Source organism: Mustela erminea, chromosome 4 (genome assembly GCF_009829155.1).
Source record: "Mustela erminea isolate mMusErm1 chromosome 4, mMusErm1.Pri, whole genome shotgun sequence".
Taxonomy (NCBI): domain Eukaryota; kingdom Metazoa; phylum Chordata; class Mammalia; order Carnivora; family Mustelidae; genus Mustela; species Mustela erminea.
The window spans coordinates 89712668-89739303 of record NC_045617.1 but is presented as its reverse complement, the minus strand read 5'-3'; the positions used below and the strand labels follow the sequence as shown (position 1 = coordinate 89739303).

The 26636-nt window shown below is 49.7% G+C and overlaps 2 protein-coding genes across 7 annotated transcripts in view; one reads left to right on the top strand and one right to left on the bottom strand.

Annotated features, from left to right (window-relative positions):
• The first annotated feature begins 11729 nt into the window (after positions 1-11729).
• DNPH1 (2'-deoxynucleoside 5'-phosphate N-hydrolase 1) lies at positions 11730-14942 on the top strand. The gene is made up of 4 exons (XM_032340041.1): positions 11730-11961; positions 14205-14273; positions 14435-14545; positions 14705-14942. Exons 1-4 carry the CDS (start codon positions 11760-11762, stop codon positions 14818-14820), a joined length of 498 nt encoding a protein of 165 aa, XP_032195932.1. The 5' UTR covers positions 11730-11759; the 3' UTR covers positions 14821-14942.
• Positions 14943-15392: 450 nt separating this feature from the next.
• Positions 15393-26636, bottom strand: part of CUL9 (cullin 9) — a 37517-nt gene continuing 26273 nt past the window's right edge. For 3 of the 6 annotated variants that reach the window (XM_032340036.1, XM_032340035.1, XM_032340037.1), the window contains exons 27-41: positions 26385-26530; positions 26115-26244; positions 25767-25966; positions 25060-25310; positions 23703-24048; positions 19264-19404; positions 18939-19103; positions 18511-18674; positions 18048-18141; positions 17517-17591; positions 17253-17363; positions 17049-17166; positions 16523-16656; positions 15821-15894; positions 15393-15739 (exon numbers count right to left, since the gene is read on the bottom strand). In XM_032340036.1, coding sequence (XP_032195927.1) covers positions 15538-15739; positions 15821-15894; positions 16523-16656; positions 17049-17166; positions 17253-17363; positions 17517-17591; positions 18048-18141; positions 18511-18674; positions 18939-19103; positions 19264-19404; positions 23703-24048; positions 25060-25310; positions 25767-25966; positions 26115-26244; positions 26385-26530 — 2351 coding nt within the window. In that variant the 3' untranslated portion in view covers positions 15393-15537. Of the gene's footprint in view, positions 15740-15820; positions 15895-16522; positions 16905-17048; positions 17167-17252; positions 17364-17516; positions 17592-18047; positions 18142-18500; positions 18675-18938; positions 19104-19263; positions 19405-23702; positions 24049-25059; positions 25311-25766; positions 25967-26114; positions 26245-26384; positions 26531-26636 lie in introns of those variants that run through there. The other 3 variants (XR_004285034.1, XM_032340038.1, XM_032340040.1) reach the window with 3 other exon arrangements.

Below are 26636 nucleotides of genomic sequence, written 5' to 3'. Positions count from 1 at the left end.
TAGCTGTGGAATTATATGTCATCAAGTTTGGAAAAATCTCAGGCATTATTTTCTCAAATATTTTTTCTGCCTTCCCTTTCCTTCAGGACTCCAATTACCCACTTGAAGTTTTCCACAGCTCACCGATGCTTTGTTCCTTTTCTCCCCAGTCTTTTTTTCTTACTGTGCTTTGTTTTACATAGTGTCTACTGATAAGAATTCAAGTTCATTAATTTTATCTTTTAGAGCAACTGAGCTGGTATTAATCCCATCTGATGTATTTTTCATTCTAGTTTACATCTCTAGAAATTTAATCTGTGTCTTTCTTTTTTTTTTTTTTAAGATTGATTTATTTTTGAGAGAGAGAGTGTGTGTGTATGATCCAGGGGAGGGGCAGTGGAAGAAAGGGAGAGTCACAGGCAGACCCCACACTGGGTGTGGAGCCCAATATAGGGCTCGATCTCACAGCCCTGAGATCATGACCTGAGCCAAAACCAAGAGTCAGATGCTTAACTGACTACACCACCCAGGCGCCCCATAATCTGGGTCTTTCAAAAATCTTTCATGTTCAATTTTTCTTCTAACTTCTTAAGCATACGGAATACTTATAATAACCATGTTAATGTACCTGCCTACAAACTTTATTATCTGAATACTTTCTAGACCACTTTCAATTGATCTTTCTTCTCACTCTGGGTCATATTTTTTTGCTTCTTTCCATACCATATATTTTTTTTTTTACTGGATGCCAAATAGTGTGAATTTTACTTTGTTGGGTTTGTGTTTTTGTTTGTATACAATATTTTTGTATTTAAGCAAATATTCTTAAGCTTTGTTCTAGAATGCAACTAATTTACTCAGAAACAGTTTGATCCATTAAGGCTTACTCGTTAAGCTTTATTAGGTGGAACCTAATAGCTTCTAGTCTAGGGATAATTTTCCCCACCCCTGAGGCAAAAGACTTCAGCATATTTTACCTCATGCCCCATGAATTATGAGGTTTTCCTACATTGACTGGAGGGAACATGCACTTTTTGCATTGCTGTGTGAGCTATGGAAATTGTTCACTTTGCTGCTTTCAGGTAGCTCTTTTCCTGCTACAGCAAGTTTCCTCACACACCTGTGCTGATCAGTCCGCAGCCGACCCTCACAGAGATCACTCTGAAGATTCCAAAGCTCTCTCTCTTCTGTCCTGTGCTCTGTTCCACACACCAGCTACCCTGGCCTCCGTGGACTCCCCAGTCTGCCTCCTCAGCTCCAGGAGACAGATGGGCTCAACCTGGAAACCCAGAAAACCTGCAGGTAATATGTGGGCGCGGTAAACAAAAGCTCACCTGGCTGTTTTTAGTCTGGGGGGTGGGGGGATCGCTGTCCTACACTGCCTGATGGCCAATGTTCAAACATCATTGTTTCATATTTCCTGCCCAGGTTTCTGCTTGTTAAACAGGTGAGGCTCAACAACAAAGGAAACCAGTAAAATGAGAAGGCAAGTTATGGAATGGGAGAAAAATGCTTGCAAGTCATAAATCTGTTAAAGGGTTAATATCTGAAATACATAAAGGACTCATACAATTCAATGCGGGGGGGGGGAGTACAGTCCACTTTAAAAATGGGAAGAAGGGGGCACCTGGGTAGCTCAGTGGGTTAAGCCACTGCCTTCGGCTCAGGTCATGATCCCAGGGTCCTGGGATCGAGTGCCGCATCAGGCTCTCTGCTCAGCAGGGAGCCTACTTCCTCCTCTCTCTCTGCCTGCCTCTCTGCCTACTTGTGATCTCTCTGTCAAATAAATAAATAAATTCTTTAAAAAATAAATAAATAAATAAAAATGGGCAGAAAATCTAAATAGACATTTTTCCAAAAAAGACATACAAATAGCCAATAGGTACAAGAAACTGTACCATACATAGTACCCGAAGCCATCTATAGACTCAATGAAATCCTTATCAAGATTCCAAGGACATTTTTTACAGAAGTAGAAAAAAAAACCCTAAAATTTATAATAGAACCACAAAGACCCTGAATAACTAAAGCAATTCTGAGAAGGAAGAATAAAGTGGGAAGCATCACACCTTCTGATTTCAAGCTATGTTATAAAGCTAGAGTATCAAAACAGTATGGTACCAGCATAAAAACAGACATATAACCAGTGAAACAGAACCAAGAGCACAAAAACCCATGCATATAAGTCCTACTAATATTTGACAAGGGAGCCAAGGATATTCAGTGAAGAAAAGACAATTTCTTCCATAAAGATGACTGATGGATACATGAAAAGATACTTAACATCACTAATCATCAGGGAAATACAAATCAAAACCACAATGAGATATCACCCCATACCTATCAGAATGGCTAGTCTCAAAAAGACAAAAAATAGCAAGTCTTGGCAAGGATGTGGAGAAAAGAGAACCTTCTCACACTGTTGGTGGGAATGTAAATTGGTGCAAACACTGTGGAAAACAGTGTGGAGGCTCCTTTAAAAAAAAAAAAAAAGAAAACTAAAAATAGGGGCACCTGGCTAGTTCAGTCACTAGAGCATACAGACTCTTGATCTGGGGGTTATAAGTTCAAGCCCCACGCTGGGTGTAGAGATTACTTAAAAATCAAATGTTTAAAAAGAATGAAATCTTGCCATTTGCAACAATGTGGAAGGAGCTAGAGAGTATTATGCTAAGAGAAATAAGTCAGTCAGGGGCGCCTGGGTGGCTCAGCCACTTGTGTGTCTCACTCATGGTTTCAGCTCAGGTCATGATCTCTGGGTCATGAAATTGAGCCCCTCATCTGGCTCCAAGCTAAGCTCAGAGTCTGCTTGGGATTCTTTCTCCTTCCCATCTCCGTCTCCTCTGCTCCTCCCTCTGCTTGTGCACTCCTCCACTTTCTCTCAAATAAATAAATAAAATCTTAAAAAACCACAAACCCTAAAAATAGAGGTATCATATGATCCAGTAATTCCATTTCTGGGTATTTACCTGAAGAAAATGAAAACACTAATTTAGAAAGACAGAAGCACCCCTGTAGTTCACTGCAGCTTTATTCACAATAGCCAAGATATGGAAGCAACCCAAGTGTCCATGGATACAAGAATGGATAAAGAAGATGTGGTGTATAGAGACAGTGGGCTCTTACTCAGCCACAAAAAAGAATGAGATCTTGCCACTCGTGACCACATGGATGGAGCTAGAGGGCATTATGCTAAGTAGAATAAGTCAGACAGAGAAACACATATACTGTATGATTTCATTTATATGTGAAATCTAAAACAAACAAATACAAAAAAAAAAACCCACAATAAAAGAGAAACAGACTCCTAAATAAGATAGTAAACATGGCTGCTGAGAGGAGGTAGGAGGAAGTGGTAGGAGGGTGGACAAAATGGGTGAAGGGGAGTGGGAGATACAGTCTTCTAGTTATGGAGGAAGTCATGGGGATGAAAGGAAGAGCATAGGGAGTACAGTCAATGGTACTGTAACAGCGCTGTGTGGTGACAGAGGGAGGCTACACTTCCGAACATACATCTAGACTCATCCAATCACTATGTGGTATGCCTGACACTAATGTAACAGTGTGGGTCAACTATAATTCAATTCAAAAAATTTTGAGGGGTGCCTGAGTGGCTGGGTCATTAAGTGTCTGCCTTCGGCTCAGGTCACAGTCCCAGGGTCCTGGGATCCAACCCTGCATTAGGATCCCTGCTCTGCGGGAAGCCTGCTTCTCCCTCTCCCACTCCCCTTGCTTGTGTTCCCTCTCTCACCGTCTCTCTCTCTGTCAAATAAATAAATAAAATCTTTAAAAAGTAATAAAATAACAAATTTTTTAAAAGACAGTGTCTTCAATAAACAGTTCTGGGAAAACTGGATATTCACATGTAAAAGAAAAAAAAAAACAAAACTAAATCCCTATTTTATACCACTCACAAAAATTAACTCAAATTGGATTTTTTTTTTTTTTTTAGTTTTCTGTCTGTTTTATTTTTTTAAGATTTTATTTATTTATTTGTCAGAATGAGAGAGAAAGCACAAGTAGGGCGAGCGGCAGGCAGAAGGAGAAGCAGGCTCCCCACTGAGCAGGGAGCCTGATGTGGGACTCGATTCCAGAACCCTGGTATCATGACCTGAGCCAAAGGCAGATGCTTAACGGACTGAGCCACCCAGGTATCCCTCTTTTCTATTTTTTTTTTTTTTTAAGATTTATTTATATGAGAGGGACGCCTGGGTGGCTCAGTTGGTTAAGCGGCTGCCTTCGGCTCAGGTCATGATCCCAGCGGCCTGGGATCGAGTCTCACATCGGGCTCTCTGCTCGGCAGGGAGCCTGCTTCTCCCTCTGCCTCTGCCTACCAGTCTGCCTGCCTGTTCTTGTGCTCTCTCTCTCTCTCTCCCTTTCTCTAACAAATAAATAAAATCTTTAAAAAAAAAAACACGATTTATTTATATGAGAGAGTGAGAGAGAGTGTGCATGCAAGCAGGGGGAGGGGTAGAGGAAGAGAGAGAAAGAAAATCTCCAGCAGACTCCGTGCTGCACAAGGAGCCCAACATGGGACTCAATTCCATGACCCTGGCATCACAACCTGAGCCAAAACTATGAGTGGGATGTTTAACCGACTGAGCCACACAGGTGCGCCTCTAATTGGAGGACCCCTAACCATGTCTGACACTAATGTCAGACCTGAAACCATGAAACTCCTAGAAGAAAACATAGGGGAAAATCTCCTTTGCATGGTTATTGGCAATGATTTTTTTTTAATATGACACATAAAAGACAGTCAACAACAAGAATAAATAAACAAGTGGGACTACATCAAACTAAAAAGCTTCTGCACAGCAAAAAACAAAAACAAAAACAAAAAAACCAACCCCCAACCCCCAATCAGAAAAATAAAAAGACAACCTATGGTATGGGAAAAAAAAATTTGTAAATCATATATCTGATAAGGGGTTAATACCCAAAATATATAAAGAACTCATATAACTCAATAGCACACACAAAAAAACACAAAAAATCCAACTAAAAACAGGCAAAGGCCCTGAACAGATATATTTCCAAAGAAGACATACAAATGGCCAATAGGAATGTGAAAAGGTGCTCAATGTTACTAATCATTAGGAAAATGCAAATCAGAACCACAGTGATAGGGGCGCCTGGCTGGTTCAGTCAGTGGAGCATACAACTCCCATCTCAGGGTTGTAAGTTTGAGTCCCACATTGGGTATAGAGCTTACTTAAAAATAAAATCTTTGGGGTGCCTGGCAGTCTATCAGTTGGTAGAGTGTGCAACTCTTGATCTCTGGGTTGTAGTTTCAAGGCCCATGCTGGGTGTAGAGATTACTTTAAAAAAAAATCTTTATGGGAGGGAGACAAACCATAAGTGACTCTTAATCTCACAAAACAAACTGAGGGTTGCTGGGGAGAGGGGGGTTGGGAGAGGGGGGTGAGGTTATGGACATTGGGGAAGGTATGTGCTATGGTGAGTGCTGTGAAGTGTGTAAACCTGGCGATTCACAGACCTGTACCCCTGGGGATAAAAATATATTGTATGTTTATAAAAATTTTTTAAAAAGTGGAAAAAAATCTTTAAAAAACTCACAATGATATGTCACCTGGTGCTTCTTAGAATGGCTATGTTCAATCTTAAGAAAAAAAAAAAAAAAACAACAAAAACAAGCTCATAAACACAGAAGCCAGATTGGGAGTTACAAGAGTCAAGATAGGAGGGACATTGTGCAAAGTGGAAGAAAGTGGTCAAGAGGTACAAATTTCCAGTTATAAGATAAACAAGTCCTGGGGAGGTAAGGTACATCATAGTGACTATAGTTAATAATACTTCATTGTATATTTGAAAGATGCTAAGAGAGTAGATCATAAAACTTTTCATCACAAGAAAAAATATTTGTAATTATGTGGTGATGTGTGTTAACTAAACTTACTGTGGCGATCATTTCACAACACACACTTATATCAAGTCATTATGTTGTACACCTAACACTAATGCAATGCCAAAGAAAAAAATTTTTAAACCACAGTGGGGGAAAAAGCGTGACAAAGAACAGAAATAGCAAGGAAAAGCATGGCAAATATAAAGCACGAAAGAGGATAATAGGAAAATATCCAAATATGTTAGTAATCACAATAAATATAAATGGAAGAAATTCATTGATAGAGTATCAGGTTTGTTAAAATGCAGGTATAAGCTGCTTAAGAGACAAAAATGTTAAAACTGAAGATGTAAAAACATGTAAGTCTAAAAGGATTTATTGGGGGAAAAGTGGATCACATCATGAGGACAAAATGTATACAACTAAGAACATATAAAAATTCTAAACTTGTACACACATAATAATAGTCTCAGAATACAAAATGAAAATAGGTAAAATTACAAGGAAAAAATTTAAGTACACTGTCAAAGGGAGATTTCAAAAAAATTACCTCAGTAATTAACAAGTGGGAAAAAAATAAAGAAAAAGATCTGAAAACTACAAATATAACCAACCAGTTTGATCTAGTGTATGCGTGTATAGACAATTACATATAAGTAATCTATTATCTATTATATTTATTTTAGATATGATATCTGCTGGATACATGGATATCTATTATAGATAGATTTTATATACATATATATCTATTATTAAAATAACAGATATCGGGGTGCCTGGGTGGCTCAGTGTGTTAAAGCCTCTTCCTTCAGCTCGGGTTGTGATCCTGGGGTCCTGGAATTGAGCCCCACATCAGGCTCCCTGCTCAGTGGGGAGCCTGCTTCCTCCTCTCTCTCTGCCTGCCTTTCTGCCACTTGTGATCTCTGTCAAATAACTAAATAAAAATCTTAAAAAAAAAAATGGGACACATGGGTGGCTCAGTGGGTTAGGGCCTCTGCCTTAGGCTCCAGTCGTGATCTCAAGGTCCTAGGGTCGAGCCCCACATCGGGCCCTCTGCTCGGCGGGAAGCCAGCTTCCCCCCTCTATCTCTGCCTGCCTCTTTGCCTACTTGTGATCTCTCTATCAAGTAAAATGGATGGGATCTTTAAAAAGAGAAAAAAAAATCTTAAAAAAAAATAAAATAACAGATATTTACAATAGATATTATGATATATAGAATGTATAGATAGATCTGAAATACATATAACAAGATTTTAAGATTTGATAACCCTGAGTAGCAGACACAAGGATATATGATATACCATTCTCCAAACTTTACTCATACTTGCTAAATTTTATAAAGTTTTTAAATTCGGGGACGCCTGGGTGGCTCAGTTGGTTAAGCAGCTGCCTTCGGCTCAGGTCATGATCCCAGCGTCCTGGAATCGAGTCCCACATCGGGCTCCTTGCTCAGCGGGGAGCCTGCTTCTCCCTCTGACTCTGCCTCTCTGCCTGCCTTTCTGTCTGCCTGTGCTCACTCTCGCTCACTGTCTCTCTGACAAATAAATAAATAAAATCTTTAAAAAAAAAAAAGTTTTTAAATTCATAATTATTCACAAAAAAATCTGAACATGAACACTAGGCTGAACTCCCCATTTTGGCCTCTCGCAGATGCCTGACACTGAACAGCAGATGAAGAGTTCAGATGGGGCGCCTGGGTGGCTCAGTGGGTTAAGCCGCTGCCTTCGGCTCAGGTCATGATCTCAGGGTCCTGGGATCGAGTCCCGCATCGGGCTCTCTGCTCAGCAGGGAGCCTGCTTCCCTTCCTCTCTCTCTGCCTGCCTCTCTGCCTACTTGTCAAATAAATAAATAAAATCTTTAAAAAAAAAAAAGATTTCAGATGCTCCCTCCCTGCACAAAATCCCCATCGTAAGAAAACATCATAGCAACTAGGATGGTGAGGAAATAAGAGTCAGAGGGCCCTACCTGGCTGGCTCTGTGGGCAGATCATGTGACTCTTAATCTCAACGTAGGGAGTTCAGGCCCCACTGGGCAGAGAGCTTGCTGGAAGGAAGGGAGGAAGGGAGGAAAGGAGGAAAGAGGGGAGGGAGGAAGGGGACTGAGAACATACTCAGGTAAGGTGGATACAATATGTATTAGAGCAAAGATTCTCAACCCTGCTTTCTCTAAAACATATCTGAGAAAGCAGGATCACATTTGAAAAATAAATGAACACAAAACATGGGAGGGTAAATCTGGTCCCTACTATTCCCTCTTGGTGAAGAAGCAGGTGTTTGTTTGATCTGGGTATTAACCAGTACCAGTGTGAGGATAAACGGGAAGGCATGCCCCACAGGCCTGATTTCTGCTTTCTTTGAATTGCTCAACACTTCGTATGTCGCTGCTTGGCATTAAATTGACCTCGACTCTAGAGCCAAGGCTGGCCCTTCCCCAGACCGGTATAAAGACTCAGGCTTTATTCCTTTTTGTAGTTCCTCTAGTGTCCACTGAGTGTCTCACACAAAACAAATGCTTCAAAAAAAAAAATACTTCCTCAAAGCTGGATATTAAAAGAGACTTTTGAAAATACTAAAAAAATGAATCTGTTTAAACTGTAGGACTAGGAATGCACATTTGGGTGATAAAACCATAAAGAAGTTTATTTATGCCCAATTTTTGTCGTTACTATAAATGTATGGGCAGCGTGTACTTTTGGAGGAAAATGAGGCTGTGACTGGGATGGGGCACATGGAAACTTCTCGGTGGCTGAAGATCTGTTTCCATTCCTTTTTTTTCTTTTAAAGATTTTTATTTCTTTCTTTATTTGATGGAGAGAGAAAGAGCACAAGCAGAGGGAGAGGCAGAGGGAGAAGCAGATTCCCCACCAAGCAGGGAGAACTGGGATCATGACCCAAGCCCAAGGCAGACAGTTAATTGACTGAGCCACCTATAGGCGCACCATGGCTTCTGCTCTTAAACAAATGAACTGTAAACAAACACAACATTTTTAAGACAATTGGAGATTTGAACCATAGTTGAATACTTGTTGACGTTAAAAAATCTTAATAAGTATTTTAGCTGGGATAATGGTATTTTGGTTACTTTTTTTTTTTTAAGATTTTATTTATTTATTTGACAGACCAAGATCACAAGTAGGCAGAGAGGCAGGCAGGCAGGCTCCCCACCGAACCGGACGCGGGGCTCAATCCCAGGACTCTGGGATCAAAGACAGAGGCCTTAACCCACTGACCCAACCAGGTGCCTCTTTATTTTAAGTGTATCTTGGGGCAGCTGGGTGGCTCAGTCAGTTAAGTGTGTGACTCTTGGTTTCAGCTCAGGTCATGATCTCAGCATTCAGAGATCGAGCCCCTGTCAGGCTCAGTGGAGAGTTTGCTTTGCATTCTCTCTTCCTCTCCCTTCTGCTCACTCTCTCTCTCTCAAATAAATAAATAAAATCTTTAAAAAATAGTAAAATAAAAATAAGATATCTTTTAAAGGCACATATTAAAATATTTACCAAAAAAATTCAATCTTGAATTTGTATCAAAACAGTAGAGCAAGGCAATTGGATATGGATACACAGATGAAATTAGATTGGTCATAAATTGATAATTGTTGAGTCTCATTACATTACATTATCTACTATTTCCCCTGCTTTAGTTTTACTTTTTAAAAAACAGCTTTATGGGGTGCCTGGGTAGCTCAGTCGTTAAGCATTTGCCTTTGGCTCAGGTCATGATCCCAGGGTCCTGGGTTTGAGTGCTGGAGCCTTACAAGGGAATCTGCTTCTCCCTCTCCCTCTGCGCCTTCCCCTGCTTGTGTTCCCTCTCTCACTTTCTCTGTCAAATAAAATCTTAAAAAATAAAATAAAAATTAAAAACAGCTTTATGAAGTATAACACATATTAATACATTCTGTCAATTGTACATGTAAAATTTAATAATATTTTGTGAAAATTGATGTTAAATGATCCCTCTTTTTTAAAGATTGTATTTCTTTATTTATTTATTAAAGATTTTATTTATTTTAAAGAGAGAGAGAGAGATCACAAGTAGGCAGAGAGGCAGGCAGAGAGAGAGGAAGGGAAGCAGGCTCCCAGCTGAGCAGAGAGCCTGATCCAGGCCTGGATCCTAAGACCCTGAGATCATGACCTGAGCAGAAGGCAGAGGCCTTAACCCACTGAGCCACCCAGACACCCCTAAATGATTCCATTTAAGTGAAATGTCCAGAAAAGTCCTATTTGGAGGACAGAAAGCAGATCATTTAAATGGAATTGTGGGTAGGGCACCTGGGTGGCCCAGTCGGTTAAGCTACAGGCGCTTGATTTTGGCTCAGGTCATGATCTCAGGGATGTGAGATGGAGCTGCAAGTCAGGCCAAGTGCTGGGCATGGAGCCTGCTTAAGATTCTCTCTCTTCCTCTCCCTCTGCCCCCCCACCCCCCTAAGATAAATAAATAAATCTTTTATTTTTTACTTTTTCTTAAAGATTTTTACTTATTTGAAAGAGTGAGCAAGGGGTTGAGGGTGCCTGGGGCACTAGCCGATGGCTCTGCACATATTTGCCCCACGGTCTATGTACCTGTGGCTGAGCCCACCAGAGGACAGAGATAGCATAAAAATTTCTGCTTTCTCTTTGTGTCTTTGCGTTTTTTTTTTTTTTAGGTTTACTTATTTAGGTAACCTCTACACCCCACATGGGGCTCGAACTCACAACCTGAGATCAAGAGTCGAATGCTCTTCCAACTGAGTCCTCCAGGCCCCCCTGTGCCTTTGTATTACTTATTTATTTTTATTTTTATATTTTAAGATTTATTTATTTATTTATTTGAGAGAGAGAGAGTGCTCGAACAAGCGAGGCCCGATCCCACGACCTGGAGATCATGACCTGAGCCAAAAGTCACTGCATCTTAAAAATTACTGTGTCAGCCCTGTAACCCCATTCCTTGGTATTTTATAGTTATCATTCAGGAAGAATTCGGAAGTCAGCACGACAGAGCTTTCTTCTAGCGAACGGGATTGGGGTGTCATGACTCAGTTTCCACCCAGTACTCCATTTGATTTTTTTGTCCTAAGTTTGTGTTTTTCCATTACCTAATGAGCGGGAAATAATCATTATGACCAGCGAACAATGTTGTGTCCGCCAACCTCCCTGAAGAGCCTGCTTCTATCAGCCTACTATAGGGCTGAGCAGATGACAAAGTGCTGGCAAATAGAACTTCTCATCTGAACTCACTCATTCATTCAACAAATATTTGATAACTAGTCCCAGTGTGTCCAGCACAGTTCTAGAAGCTAGGGATCTAGCAGTGAACAAAACGGAGAAAAGCTCCTGCCCTCCTGGGAACTCACATTCTACTGGGTATAGAAAGACAACCAACAAAATTAATCAGTGTGTCAGGAAGAAGGATAGAAGGTAAGGCGGAGGCGGGCAACAGGGAGGACTGGGAACAGGAGGCTGCCGTGTTGAACAGGATGGTCAGGGACGGTGACCTGTGAAGACGGGAGAGGTGAGGGAGTGCTCCAGGGGGCTACCTGGAAAAGACGGTTCCAGGCTACAGCAAAGGTAAAGGGCAAGGCCAGCATGCTCGAGGAGAGCCAGCGTGGCTGCGTAAAGGGAGAGGAGGAGGAGCTGGAGTCACCACAGGATGTCCCCGCGTCTAGCTGAGATGGGGGACGCCGGGCCGGGGGCGCAGGAGCGGGTGGGCTGTGGGCGACCAGCCGCAGGGACGAAGCCGGGGAGCCGGTGGGTTTCCAGTCGCGCCGTCGTCAGCGTCCGGAGGCTAACGCCGTGCTCCCACCTCGCCCGCCACTCGCTGGAGCAGCCTCTGAGGACCCAAAGCGGCGTCCCCGGGCCGGGCGGGTCACGTGGCCGCGAGCGGGCGCCCCCTGGCGCGAAGAGGGGAGCGGCGGCAGCGGCGGCGGCGGCGGCGGGATGGCGGCGGCGGCGGCCGGAGCGCGGGAAAGCGGGGAGCCGGGCCAGCCGGGCCAGCCCGGCCGCCGGGCCCTGTACTTCTGCGGAAGCGTCCGCGGCGGGCGCGAGGACCGGGCGCTGTACGGGCGGATCGTGTCGCGGTTGCGGCGCTTCGGGGCGGTGCTCACGGAGCACGTGGCGGCCGCCGAACTGGGAGCGCGCGGTGAGGCGGGCGGCGGGGCGCGGTGAGGCGGGCGGCGGGGCGCGGTGAGGCGGGCGGCGGGGCGCGGTGAGGCGGGCGGCGGGGCGCGGTGAGGCGGGCCGGTCCCGCCCCGGTACCGAGATTACACTCCCCCCTCCCCACCCCCGCCCAGCCGGGAAAGGGAGCCGGGACTCGGACAGCGGGGGTCCCAGTGAGCTTGCGGGCGGGAGCCCGGTTTCCGCATTCAGTTCTCTTGACTTGAGTCATTCCTGGAGAACTTTCTCCCCCTCTTTCCAGGGACCGAGCAGGGAGAAGCAGAATGCGCGTGAACGGGGCTGCGGCAGTTCCCGCTTCACCTGCCCGCACCTGCTCCCCCACCTAAGACAAAGCTAATCCTCCTGCTTCCCCCTTGGCGGTCAAGGTATCCGCCCTCTCTTGGACCTCACGGACCCGACCACCATCTTTCTCACGCCCTCTCATCAGGCTGCTAACTTCCTGGCTGCTGGGTCTTTCTAAAGCGTGGTTTTGATCATTTTTGGTCTAGAATCTCCGCGACTCTTCTAGTTTGGAAAGTTGTGCCTAGAACTCTTGGGCTTCTGCTCGGAAAACCTTGGAAGTGCTTTCCCCTCGGCAGACCCAGGAGCGGATCCAGGATTTGTGGGATCTAAGGCAATTTTGGAGAACTGTTTAAAAAGGTGTGATACAGTTTTTGGAATGTTGGTGAGGTTGGAGTCCAGAGCCCGCAGCCAAGAAAGAATTCTTGAAATGTCTCTGGTGCAAAAAGGTGATTTTATTAGAGTGCAGGGACAGGACCGTGGACAGAAGGAGCTGCTGCCCTGGGATTGTGAGGAATGGCCGATTATAGACTTGAGAGTTGGAGAAGATAAGGAAAAAGGAAGGTGTCCAAGAGGACTTTGACATGCTGAGGAAGATACCAAAGTCATTGTCAGCCTAAGGTGGTTTTCCCCTGTAGCAGAGCATTGAGATTGTTGGGAGATTCCTGGAGGAACGTTATACTCTGCCTGCCTCAAGTACTTGCCAGTGGGCTGCAGATTATAAGGACATTTAATTTTTACCAACATTTCCTTTACCTTTGTCTCCCACATGGCTGTGGAGGGGAGGGTGCTGCTCGGGCTCCAGAAAATTGAGTTATGGGTCTCCGGAAGTTAAGTTATTGATTTGAATGCTTTTTTCTTGTGAATCACTAAGACATTGGTAAACAGGGGAGACTCCTGCCCTGCAGGACTGGGGTCCCTATTAGTTCACCATTTGTGTTTCCTTCCCTTAGTTTAGGACAGCCGGGAGTGCCTGAGGAAGGCCACACCTATCCCACCTGGGAGTGGGGCGCGCAGGAGTTGGCCCATGTCAGCTTGTGCTCTGTCCTCTGCCTGCCTTCTGCTCCCTTATTGGGTGAAATCACCGAACAAAATTGCTAGGGCACTGGAAAGGGCCTGTGTGAGTGCCGGGCCCGGAGGCTTAAGATTCTTTGGTTTCAGGGCATGTCCCTTCCACACACACCCCACCCACTGGTTCTGGAACTTCAGTGTGCTCCAATGTAGTCTGAGGGAACTTGTTCAAAATGCTGGCTCACAGCAGTCTGGGGTGAAGGCTTCCAATGTATTTTTAACAAGCTCTCCAGAGACTTGCTTCTGATTCAGGCAGTAACGTTTCTCCAAGCCAGGACTGAGAGCACCTCTGACCCCCGTAAGAGCACCTCTTCTCTACCCTCCTTCCCAACCCCTCCTATTGGTCGTGCATTGTATCAAAGTTTGGTGGGGCTCACCATTGCCTGGAGAGCTGGTAGAGCAGCCAGGAGTCCTATCAAGCTCTCAGCCGAAGCCGATGCCGGCACCCGCCGAAGCCGGAGTTGGGCTCTGGTTGTTCAGCCTTTGTTTGCCCGGCCAGTCTCTTGCTTCTGCCTGCCGTTTCCACCCTGCACCTCAGGAGGCTAGTCGTCCTCCTCTCCATCTCTGATCCCTCACCCACAGTGAGGTATAGTCCTTCCCGTAGTCTCCTCTGTATCCCTCATCTGACCCTAATCACATCCCTCCTGGAAGTTTTCTTGTGGCTATTCCATTTCATCTTTTCCCTGGAGCCTTAGTTTTTGGTGGGTCCTCAGAGGTCACTTAGCATGCCTTGCCCCCCACCCCACCTGCGCTGGGCAGATATGGGGGCTGGGGGCGGCAAGGGTAGAGGAGAGGTAATGAGTGCTGAGGACCAGGCAGGCAGAGACTTGGCCTTGACCAGACTTTCCTACTCCACAGGGGAAGAGGTTGCTGGGGGTGACAGGCTCATCCATGAGCGGGACCTGGCCTGGCTGCAGCAGGCAGATGGTGAGCACTTCCCCCTCCTGCCCACAAATTCCTGTTAGGTCCCCTGGACAGGCCTGTGGTCCACACCAGGAAGGGAGTTCCCTCCTCACCACACCGAGACTCTGTCATCCATCCCTTAACAAGCCCCAGATACCAAGCCCCAGTCTCGTGTTTCTTCCTAGTGGTGGTGGCCGAAGTGACCCAGCCGTCGTTGGGTGTGGGCTATGAGCTGGGCCGGGCTGTAGCCCTCAACAAGCGGATCCTGTGCCTCTTCCGTCCGCAGTCTGGCCGAGGTGAGCGCTCCAAGCCCTGGGTGGGCCCTCCTCCCCGCCAGCTTTCTGCACACCGAGCCCTAGGGGGCTCTGAGGACAGTGCCTACCCTGGAAACAGGACAGGGACAGGGAAGGGAGTGGAGACGGGGAGCTTCACCTCCCTCCGCCCTTCCTTCCCAGTGCTTTCAGCCATGATCCGGGGAGCGGCAGACGGCTCGAGGTTCCAGGTGTTGGACTACGAGGAGGGCCAGGTGGAGGCCATGCTGGATCGCTACTTTGAGGGTGACCTTCCCTAGCAGGTGGCTGCCTCCCCTGCCCCAGCTGCTTGACTTAACTCCACTTTGTTAATTCTTCTCTGCCCTCATACCCCTCCTACCTCAGCCCCAGTACCAAATTAAAAGTTATGTTTAAAATTCTACCTCTGTCTATAGGAGTGATGGGGCAGGACATGTCCTCAGGATTATCCTTTTCTTTCCTGCTTCACTTCAAGATGTAGAGAGACCCATTACCATTCTGTAGGCCCCAAGAGAGAGTACTTCCTAATGCCCTCAGACTCCTGCCAAGAACGTTCAAGAGTTTGGAGGAAGGCTGGCCCAGGGTGGGGTGGGGAGGGGTGTTTCTCGGCCTCCTCTACCACTGGACAGGGTCTGGGGCAAGTGGGCAGGCCTGCACCTGGCCCTGGGCCCTGGAAACCTTCATTTCCCCTTGTCAGCTTAGGTCAAATGGGTCTGCTTTGGGCCTTCCTGAGAACAGAAACGTCTGGAGGTCCAAAAGTAAAGTGAAGAATGAAGGTTGGGGGTATGTAGAGGGAGCGGGGAGCTGACACTAGCCTTTGGGGATGCAGCTGCACAGCCTGCTTCCAGAGAAGTACGTGGAAAAAAAGTTTATTCAGTAAACAGAAGGTACTGCAGACACTGGGAATCGCCTCCCCCAATGATAGCAGGAAGGGGCGACCTCACCCCTCAGCCCCCAGGACTCTGGGGTGGCTCCAGGTGTTCCCTGTGTCCTGCCCCTCAGTCATAAGCCTCATAATCCTCTTCCTCATCACCGAAGAAGAAAGTGTCTCGGTCCAGGTTTTCAGACTCTTCGTCATAGGAAAAGCTGTCGTTGTCCAGCTCCTCATCAAACTCGTCCTGCTGCCACTCAGGGACATCATCCTCATCATCATCGTCCTCCTCCTCCTCATCCACCTCCAGCCCTGGGGACCCCTGAGGCCTGGGGAGAGGGAGCCACACTCAGCCCCGTGAAGCCACACCTCTCCCAGGCCCCTGTGGCCACTCCGCCCACCCTACTCACTGACTGCCAGGGACGTTGGATCCTTTTGCCTCTCGGGCCTCTAACGATGGGCTCTGCAGACCAACCCGGAAGTCCTGGCGAGGAGCCGGGGAGATGTGGGAAGTCGGAGAGTAGAGGAGGACCTGGACCTCTGCCCAGCATTCCTTCACCCACCGTTCTCTGCCGGCCTCCCAGTTGCAGGTCCCTCGCTCAGGTGCTCCCACCTCTTCTCCCCCGCTCATCCTGAGACTTCATGGCCCCAAGTCTGCGTGTCACAGAACTTGGGCAGTCTCCGAGGACATAGGTCATGCCGGCGAGGCACCCCATCTCCGTGCTTTAGGACCTAACAGTGTCTATTCCTGTCCTGTCTGCCCAAGTTATTTACTCCTCTGTGAGCTCCCCGAGAGCAGGACTCCTCGTTTAGACTAACATCAGTGTATTAGAGCCAGGAAGAACCTCAGTGGATCCCCATTCCAACATCCCACTTGGGAAGTACTGAAAAGTTCCCAGGGGTTCTGATGAGCGAGCATCACAGCAAATATCCTTGCTGTGGGCTATTGGGTAGCACTCGCCAGGCGGACGGAGCCCCAGCCGCATCCAGCAGATAGGCCTAGGAGCTAGGTGCATGCCCAGGTCTCCAAACAGCTGCCTTTCCTTTTGGATCCCCTCCTCCCCAGGGCAGGGGCTGTGCCAGGCCCAGGAGGCCCCAGGCCGGCCTCGTACCTGGGCAGAATGCTGAAGGATAGCCAGCTGCCTCTCCTGGATCCTCCGGAGCAGCTCCAGGCCCGTGCTGAGGCAGTCCGAGCGGAGCAGACGCAGGGACGAGCCCAGGTCTCCACACCGCAGCAGCGTCTCCTCTGTAGAGGGGGAAAGCCACAGGGGCTCCCTCCCTCCTTTGCTTCCTTCGACTCCTTCCTTCTACCACCTAAGTCCTACCCGCACCTACCAGGCAGGGCTCCAGACTAGATACTCATTCTTGTGGGGCCTCCATCCCAGTGCAGGGAGCGATGGTAATCTAGTGGGCAGGTGAAGGCCTGCGCCCTTAGGCACCTCATGCCAAGCACCCCATGCCTTCATACCTAAAGTATCGCTGGTAGTGATCAGGCTGGAATGAATGAGGAGGTGGAGGACCACCCAATGGGGTAGCTGGGCTGGGGGGCTGTTTTGCCACTGTTTGCTGGGTGGGGATGCTGGGGGTGAGGGTGGGAAATGGGGGTGGGGAAGGAGTTGTGGTGGGGTGCCGGCGCACCAAGGAGTATCTGCAGGGCATTGGTATGCAGCTCCAGGTTCTCAGTCTGCTGCTCCACCACGTCCATGTGCTCCGTGTCCTGGTTGTAGAAGCTGTACACACAGGCATAGGCCAGCACCTGTGGGAGCCCAAGTCAGCCCTTTCCTTGCTGAACCTCAGCCCTGCCTCCCTCCCCACCCCATTCCCTCCATCCCCTGTCCCCACCTTGCGGGCCTGCTCCAATCCCCGGCAGGCGTCACTGAGGAAGGTGAAGGATCTGGGGGGCGGCACCTCGTGGATGGCAGACAGGCGGTTCCGCAGGCTCAGGGCGAACTCCTGTGCAGGGGTGAGGTGGATCAGCACCACAGGCAGCCCTCCCCGCCTGCTCAAAACAACTCGGCACCCACAGGATTGGGATCTGGAGCCCCTGCCCCACCCTCCACCCCAGCCCTCTGACCTCACCCACACAACTGTTCCCTCCCTGCTCACCCGTGCCTGGTGATGGAAAGTACATCTCTCATTATAGTCCTGAAACCGCTTCTCCTGGCGAGCTGCTCTGCTAACCTGGGAAGGACGGGTTGAGAGGGAGGACTCTTGGGCGCTTTGATGGGAAGGGTGGGGTGAAGGCACCCTGCGTACAGACCTTCAGGCACTTCGCCCAGACTTTTCCATCTAATCCTAACTCTGGGAAGTAGGTCACATAATTCTCCCCCTCTGCAGGGGAGGATGCCAAGGTGTGGGCACGGAAACCAGCCCAAAGCCACCTACTAAGCAGGGGTGCTGGGCTCTGATGCAAGGCATGGGCTCTGCTTGGCTCTGGCCTGGTGCCTCTGGGAATGCACAGCCCTCCCAGGACAGAACTCCCAGCACGTGTCGGCCCAGGTGGCTTCAGTCTTCACACAGAGCCTCCGTCCCAACAGTTCAGCTGCCCAGGACACAGAGCCATCTCTGCCCAGGGCCTGCAGCCACATCCCATCCCGGCTGCGCTGGGACCCCCTGGTCCTGGCCTCGGCCCCTTACCATGGCAGAGCAATTGTAGTAGTCTTTGTGATTTGGCTTCCAGGACTTGAGGCAGCGCCAGCAAAATCCATGGTTGCATTTGGCACAGGTCATGCTATGGAGGAAGCTGGCTGGTCAGAGGGCTTCTGCCCTGGGTCAGGGCCATACCGGGAGCCCCCGGATGAGACCTGGATGCCCCACCGAACCTGCCCTGGCCCCTCTGTGCCCTGACAGTCTCTAACCTCACCAAGCCCTAGTGAGCGCACCCGAGCTTCCCAGCCCCATGTGGTGCAGACTTAAAACTAGGGGAAGGAGTGTTAAGGAGCAAGAGTCACTGGAGGGCACCAGGACCAGGCTGAGTAACTGCTGTCCTCTGCTCAGCTCTCTGGTGAACCCCATGGGCCCCCTACCCCCTTACCACCAGGCCTCCCACCTTGTCCCATGCCCTCCGACCCCCCTCAATGCCCGCAGTACCCCCTCTTACTGCAGACACCCTTCGTTCTTCTCAATGGGAGCCTGGCAGCTGGGACAGCGCTTGGAGATGAGCTTGGCCAGGTGCTTGCTCTGGGCCTCCACGCTCATGCCATCATAGTAGCCGCCATCATCGACCCACTGGGACATGTGGCTGCAGCTGGCAGGGTAGTGTGCCTAGAGCAGGAGGGGGCAGGGAGGACATGGCTGAGCCCTGAGCCAGGGCCCAGGGTGGTGCTGTAGGTGTGCAAGGGAGGGGGGTCACATATGGAGGCCTGCAGGAAGAGGAACAGAGCTCGAGCTGGTGGCAAAGTGTGATGACAAGGCGTAGCCTGTGATTGTATGTATGTATGTGTGTGTGTGTGTGTGTGTGATGGAGAGGAGTGCTGGCAGGGGAGGGGTGCAGGCCGTGCTCAGGGGCATGGCTGGGCAGGCACCTACCTCAGGGAAACTACAGTTGAAGCAGGAGGCCCAGCCACACTTGGAGCAGGTGGTCCCACAACCCAGGCCCTGGCGGCACAGGATGCGGTCACAGCCCTGGGGGTTGGTGCACCAGGTTAGGTTGGAGCAGCTCTCCACGTAGCCGCGCAGGAGGGCCTTCTCGTACTGTGGGGACACAGATGCCACCCGGTGAGAGCCCAGCTCTCCAGGATGTCATACATCCATAACCACCGCCCCTCCCCATCCCACCCCATGCACATCAGTCCACTCCCTGGGGCCCATCACTCTGGCTGTGCAGCACAGCCTCCCACAGAAGAGGGGCTACCTTGGAGATGACGTCCGGTGAGGAGACAATGGCCCGGATGAAGGCTCCAGTGGGCTGCGCGGGGCAGTCAGCAATGGGGCAGGTGCAATTCAACACAAGGTTCTGCTCAATCCGAGTTGTCAGATACTCATTCCAGCAAGACTGGCAGGGGAGGGAGGGGCTGCTCAGGGACAGCAGGGGAGCAGCAGAGGACACTGGTGTCCTGGTAAATCACCTAGCACTCATCCCTGACAATGCGGAAGGCCAGGGACGACCTTGCTCCAGAGCCACCTCACAATGGACCCTAACCTTTCTGGCTTCTGTGGGCTTTCCTGGGATTGGCCCAAATCACAGCTGCCTTTGAGAATGTGTGGGTCAAGATAGTGGCCTCATTTTCATTATTGCTGGGATGCCCATGGAGGGAATGGGTAAGAGAACCAAGAAACAGGAGATGATTCAAGTGCTAAGGATTTGGAGAAAGCAAGAAGGTTGGAGAGGAAGGAGGCCTAGGGGCCACAGGGTGCCTTTCCCCCACCAGGTGGCTGGCCTTGGACACTATGAACATTGCTGTGGCCTCTCCTCCCAGCTCCGTCTGCTCGCCTGGCTCCTCAGTACTCCCATCTCCCCAGACTCAGCCTCTTCACAAATAGCCTCGCCCACCGCGTCCCCTCGGTCCCAGTAACCCATGTCAGAAGCCTCAAGTCTCTCGGATCTTTTTCTAGCTCCCACGTCACTGTACCGCCCTAAACCAGGCCCTTATCTCCTCACCCCTAAACTGCAGCAAAAGCTTGTCCCCATAAATGCTCTTCCTACTCCGACCCTCCTCCATGTAATCCCTGCTTGGTTCAGGCGTGATCAGTAGCCTGCACCTCCTAAAATACCCCATTAATGACTCCCTTCCTTCACACTGCCGAGTGTGCAGAGTTTTCCAAGATGGTGCATCTAGACCCCGAGGAGACCCCCTGGTACCAAAGCTCCAGGGTAAATGGAAAGTGCCTTACCGGACTATTTCTACTCAAAGCAAAGTACTAAACAGAATAAAACAAAACCCTTTTTATAGTGAAAGAAACCCAGATAAACTAGGCAGTTGAACGCAGAATTCCTGCATTTTTGAGATAAAACAGGAAAATGCTCCAAGTTCAGACCACACACTTGCAGGCACACAGGGTCCCTTAGGGCACAGAGGCCTAAGACTGGCCTCTCAGTTTGGAGCCCACCCCACTTCCCTAAAGAGCCTCTGCTGTAGGCTTGCTCTAGTTTCTGCTGTCCTCCCTGTCCAGCCCACCTGGAATGCAGTCTCCAGCCCATATCCCCCTCCTGCCTCGGCCAACCCTGCCTGTCACTCAAGACTCACACGCAAAAGCCTCCTCAGACAGCCCCAAGCCCTAGGATTTCCCTTCTCTTGAGTTCTCTTGCATTTCAAGGTGCTGCTCAGCTATAACTTATTCAACCGCTCCTCCTTGACTGGGACTTCTCCAATGAGCCTGTTTTCCCCAGGCTCTCGGTCTCTACAACTCTGTAGGGGGGCTCTGTGTGCCCCGGCACCACCCTGGGCCAGCTTCTGTTTCCCTGTGGGATGCTAGCCAGGCCACTCCACTTAATTCCAAATTCCCCTGTCCAGGCCCAGACAGGTGTCCAACAAAAAGCTCAAATTTCACATGGCCAGAACAGACTGAATTTCCCTTCAAAAACCTGCCCTCCGGGTGCCTGGGTGGCTCAGAGGGTTAAGCCTCTGCCTTGGGCTCAGGTCATGATCTCAGGGTCCTGGGATCGAGTCCCGCATCGGGCTCTCTGCTCAGCAGGGAGCCTGCTTCCTCCTCTCTCTCTCTCTGCCTGCCTCTCTACCTGCTTGTGATCTCTATCTGTCAAATAAATAAATAAATAAAATCTTAAAAAAAAAAAAAAATCCTGCCCTCCACACCAAGCCCTACCCCAGCTTCTTGCTCAACTCAGTAGAGAACACATCTCGGCCACCCGGATGCTCCGGTCAGAACCCAAGAAGCACTCTTGATTCCCTTGTCCTAAGTCCCATGTTGGCTCAGCCGAGTCCTGTCAGTTCTGCCTCCTGATGTACCCTAACCCGTCCACTTCTCTCTTCACTGCTGACCCTGGACTGAACTCCCACCACCTCCTGGCTCTTGGTACAACAGTCCCGATGGGTGCCCTGCTTCCATGTCTGATCTGTCCAAGCCTTTCTTCCACACGCAGTGATATTTTCAAAAATATAAATCACATCCTTCCTATCACTATCCTGCTTAACCCACCGTGGCCTCTGTAAAGTCAAGCCCACTGTCTGCCGATCCCAACACAACTGGGCCCCCGTCTCCCTCCGAAATCTCTCCTTTGGCTGTCCCACCACATCACTGTGCTTTGGTCACCAGGCTCAGCTTCTTTGCATTGGCTGTCCCCTCTGTCTGCCATATTCTTCCCTTAGATAGTCCCCTCCTCAGAATGGCCTTCCCTGACATCCCCAAACTGAAGTCCCTGACTGGCCCCTCCCCCACTCCTCACCTCAGTCACTTCCTGTGACCCAGTTGTATTTCCTTTCTGCACTTGTCATGAAAGTGTGAGGGAGGGCCCTGGAGCAAGACCACCCAAGTCCGAATCCTGACCTTGAGCAGGTAACCTCTCTTCCGGGCGCCTCCATCTGTCTCCAGCAAAAAATACCTACCTCGCACGACTACCATGGAAATTAAGCAAGATAATGCATGTATCACACTGGAATGGCCCAGAACATGTCCCCCGTAAGTATTAGCTGCTTGTATTATTAGCTCTTGGGTCATTTCTTGCTTGGATTTCCCCACCCCCTCACACAGCACCCAGTGCTGTGCATACAGTGAGTTCATGAAAAAATATTAATTGAACAATAAAGTGAAAGCAGAAAGGAAATAATTAAGAACCTGGAGAAAGGGAGCATAGGCAAAGGCGTGAGAGGAATAATGAAGCCGAGAAAAAGGGAGGACGAAAAAGTACCCGTATACACGCCTGCCAACTCCTGTCCCAGATCACCCACCCCTGCGGGGATGCTGGTGGCAGAGGCAGCTAGATTCATGGCAACAAGCATCCTCATCCTGTTAACTTGAGGTATTTGGGCTTAGCATCAGTTCTAAGAGCTGTGAGGCAGGGAGCATATGACACTCAGCACCCCAGCTCCCTTCACCTCGACTCCTCTTCCCCAGCACCAAGCACCACTCACTCCCCATCACAGCCTTCTCTGCTCTGCTTCACAGTGGCAACACCTGGCTTCCAGTAATTCCCTCTACTTCCACGCTGTTCTCTGGTTTACACCATTTCCTTTCATTTTTATGTTCAATGAGAATATACGGTAAGTGCTGATGTTCTGTGATAAACAAACTTGGTGATCAGGAAACCATAAACCTACGGTCATCACCAATTTACTAACACGTCTCATTTATGAAGCACCTTGATGTACAGTTTACATGTGTGCATCATCTATCTACCTATTGTTCTCAAACTCGGCTGAACACTGGAATCACCTGCGTTTTTCAAAACTCGAGATATGGGGCGCCTGGGTGGCTCAGCGGGTTAAGCCTCTGCCTTTGACTCAGGTCATGATCCCAGGGTCCTGGGATGGAGCCCCACATCAGGCTCCCTGCTCAACAGGGAGCCTGCTTCCCCTTCTCTTTCTGCCTGCCTCTCTGCCTACTTATGATCTCTGTCAAATAAATAAATAAAATCTTAAAAACAAAAAAACCTCAAGATGTCTAGGGACACCTGCGTGGTTCAGGTGGTTAAGCATCCAATTCTTGATGTCAGCTCAGATCATGATCTCAGGGTCACAAGATTGAGCCCTGTGTTGAGCTCTGTGGTCAGCACAAAGTCTGCTTGGTCCCTGCCCCCCACTGTCTCAAATAAATAAATAAATAAATTCTTTAAAAGAATAAAGTAAAAAATTAAAAAATGTAAAAAAGTAAAATAAAATAGAACTCCAGATGCTTGGGTTTCACCTCAAGATTCTGATTTAACTGGTCTGGGTTATAGTCTGAGCATGAGGATTCTTTTTTTTTTTAAGGGTCAGGGGGAAAGGGCAGGGAGAGAATCCCAAGCAGGCTCCATGCTGTGGAGCCCAATGCGGAGCTCAATCTCACAACCCTGAGATCATGATCTGAGCCAGAATCAAGAGTCGGATGCTCACCCACTGGGTCACCCAGGCGCCCCAAGCATGAGGATTTGTAAAAGCTCCCAGTGATTCTAATACACAGCACATCTTTACAGCCACGGATCCCTATCGCTGGACCCCGACAACCACCCTTCCTCTTCCGAGTGTTGAGGCTGAGGCACCACTTACAGATGACAAAACCAGTTTGAGAGGGACTAAGCGGGCTGTCCAACACTGCCCCGGCTAGGAGATGGCAGTGCTAGGCGGAACACCGGAGCTGCCTAGGAACTGTGCTGGAGGTGGAAAGCCAGGGGCTGCCGAGAAGCAGGTGGGGCCTCACCTTACAGCAGTAGTGCCTGCAGCACAGGGAGGGCAAGTCGTCATCAGGCTCCAGTGGGCTGACACACACAGGGCAGTGGTCAGGGCGTGCAGGGGCGCCCTGGGCCTGGGGTACGCACAGCCCAGCTGCCAGCAACAGGGGCTCGGGGTTATCACTGTAGCTCTGCAGCAGCTGTTCAGCACCCCAGTGGGAATGAGCCAAAAGGTGCTGAGCCACATCTGGCTCTAGGTTCAGCGTCTCTTGCACCTGCTGTACGGTCTGCTCCATCAACCCTTCGACCTCCTGGGGGCTCATGGTGCGGCCTGCAGGCAGCTGGAGAGATGCCAGCGCAGCTACGGCTTCTGGGCTTGAGGAGAGAGAAGAGGCAGCCATCAGTCTCCCTGCCCTGCTCATCTACTAAATGAAACCCACCCTCCCCCAGCCCTCAGCTCCTCACTTGTGCACCCCTGCTTGTGCGTACTTAACCAGCCTCAGGACGACCACCCAGACCCACTGTCAGAGCGTGGCTCTCCACAGAAGCATCTGTAAGTTAAGCCTGAGGCTGGCTGTCACAGTAATTTGGGCATTACAGGAATCTGGCAGGCAGGCATCAGGATGCTAGGTGTGGATGGGATCCCCACAGTGGATGGGATGATCCCACTGTAAACCCCACCCCAAACACCAGCAATCCATCTGGTGAGAAACCAGTGTCTACAGTCTTACTTCTCCAAGTATGGGCCAAGGACCAGCACCCTGCATGTCACAGGGAGCTCTACTGAATCGGGATCTGCCTTTTAATGGGATCCCCCGTGGTGTGTATGCAAGTGACTCCTCTAGAAAACTCACTTTACACACAGTGCAGAGGACAGGCATAAAAGCAGTGCCGAAACAACCTGTGGTGAACAGGATATGATGGGACAAGCCTTAGGGGTGCCAGCTAATTAGTGGGATCCGACGGCAAACTCCTCTTGGAACGGGCATCTTGAAAACTAGTTTGTACATTTCACGGAGCTGAGTGAGTCATCAGCACTCAATATGTATCTGTATGATATTCCACTTTTGCTTAGAATGAGAGACATCCATACAGGAGCTTGTGTTTGGGTCCCTTGCCTAAGGGCTGGCTCCTGGGGGACAGGAACAGCAAGGCCCCTGATCAGGAAGGAGATGACAGTGCTGACAAGGAAATGAGGACTGGCAAAGTGGAGAAACAACAGAGGCAGGAAAAACGGGGTAAGACAAAGAAATCAAGCATCTTTCCGCCAAAGAGCCTGATTTTGGCACTAAACCTCCTCCGGACAGCACCACCTGTCCTGGGAGCCCATCCCTCCCTACTGGCTTGGAGCCCTTGCAGCTGGGGAACGGGACTGAGAACAGCTACCTAGGCTTGGAGGTCTTGGTGGTCTGGCTGCCACAGAAGGGGACCTCTGCCTGACCCCGGCAAGGCCCCGTAGGCTCTGGCGTGGCATACGTCAGGATCTGGGGCCGGTCGTCACGCCGTTCCACGTAGCCCTGGCCCAGGAGATGCAGGATGCAAGAAAGGACATCTGTACTAGTACAGCCCACGCCTCCTGCAACGGTGCGGGCCAGGCTTCCGGGGGGGTTTGGACCCTTCTGCCAGGCTTCCAGCACCTGCATGGGACAAGAGGATACAGGCAGGCTACTTTTACCTAGAGGAGCCAGCCTGCCTGGGTTTGATGCTCGGCTCCTCCACTTACTAGATGCGTGACTACGGATGTGTTACTAACTCTCAGGCCTCACTTTTCTTCTCTGTCAAATGGGAATAATAGTAAATAATAAAACTAATACCACCACCATCACCTATCCCGTAAGACTGCTGTGCCGATTAAATGACTTAATCACGCAAAATCTTGGAAGAGGGCCTGGCACATGGTGAACACTCATGTCTCATCTCTACCTTTTGTCTCCCTAAGTGCTCTGTCAGGAAGAGAAAACCCAGATGCAAATGTCACCCTAGAGTTCTCATACTGAGAGAGTTTACCTTCCCTTGTGATGATCCCTGGCTCTAAGCCTCCACCCTGAGCCTGACTCTCTCCATCCCCTAACTTCACGGTCCCCTCTGCCTACCAGACAAACCAGCTGATCAATATGGAGGCCCTTTTCCCCATGGGCTTTGAGAATACGGACAAGAAGACAGCTCAAGAGGTTCCTCTTCTGTTCCAGAGTTCGGCCCTCATCCTTCTCGACGTTCAAGTACTTCTGGGATGGTATCAACCACAGGGCCTCCCCACAGCGCTGGGGCCCAGGCGTCCGAAGCCGCAGCATACCTGGAACTCACTCCCAGTCAGCACCGGAGGCGGGGAAGGGAGAGGTGAGTGGCGGCAAAGGGGACCCCAGTTCTTTCCCTACCACACGCCCACCATGAGTGCCCCATCCCCTAGGAGTAGTGGCAAAGCCCAGCCCCTGTTGACCTACCCCTGGGTGGAAAGCCCTGACCCTCGTGCAGGGTCAAAGGGCCATTGTCTGAGGTGAGCGGCAGAAGTGCCTGGAGCAGCAGCTCTGGGGTGAGGTCAGAATTCTTCAGCAGGGTCTCTACAGACACCTCCTGGTGAGGAGAAACAGGGGTGGTCAGGAGTAGAGAGTCAGGGGAAAGGAAAATAAAGAGGGAAGGCGGGAAAAAGGGGCAGAGTTTAGAACAGTGGCAGACAGGGGGAAGAGAAGACAAAGGCTGAGAAGCTGAGGCACCTCTGTCTGATTGAAATACAACAGCAGCCACATCTGCACGGTGGACACATGCAGGGTCTGGTCCCCAAACTGCAGCTCGGCCCTCCCCAGCCACGTCCACTGCAGCCGCCGATGTGGTCCCATGTCCAGGACTGGATGATTCTGACCTGGGAAAGCATGGAAGAGTAGAGACAAAGAGCAGGGGAAACAAGGGGGTTAGAGGCTGAGGCCAGGGTGTACCATTAGTCAAGCTTCACTCCTGCTGATCTCTGT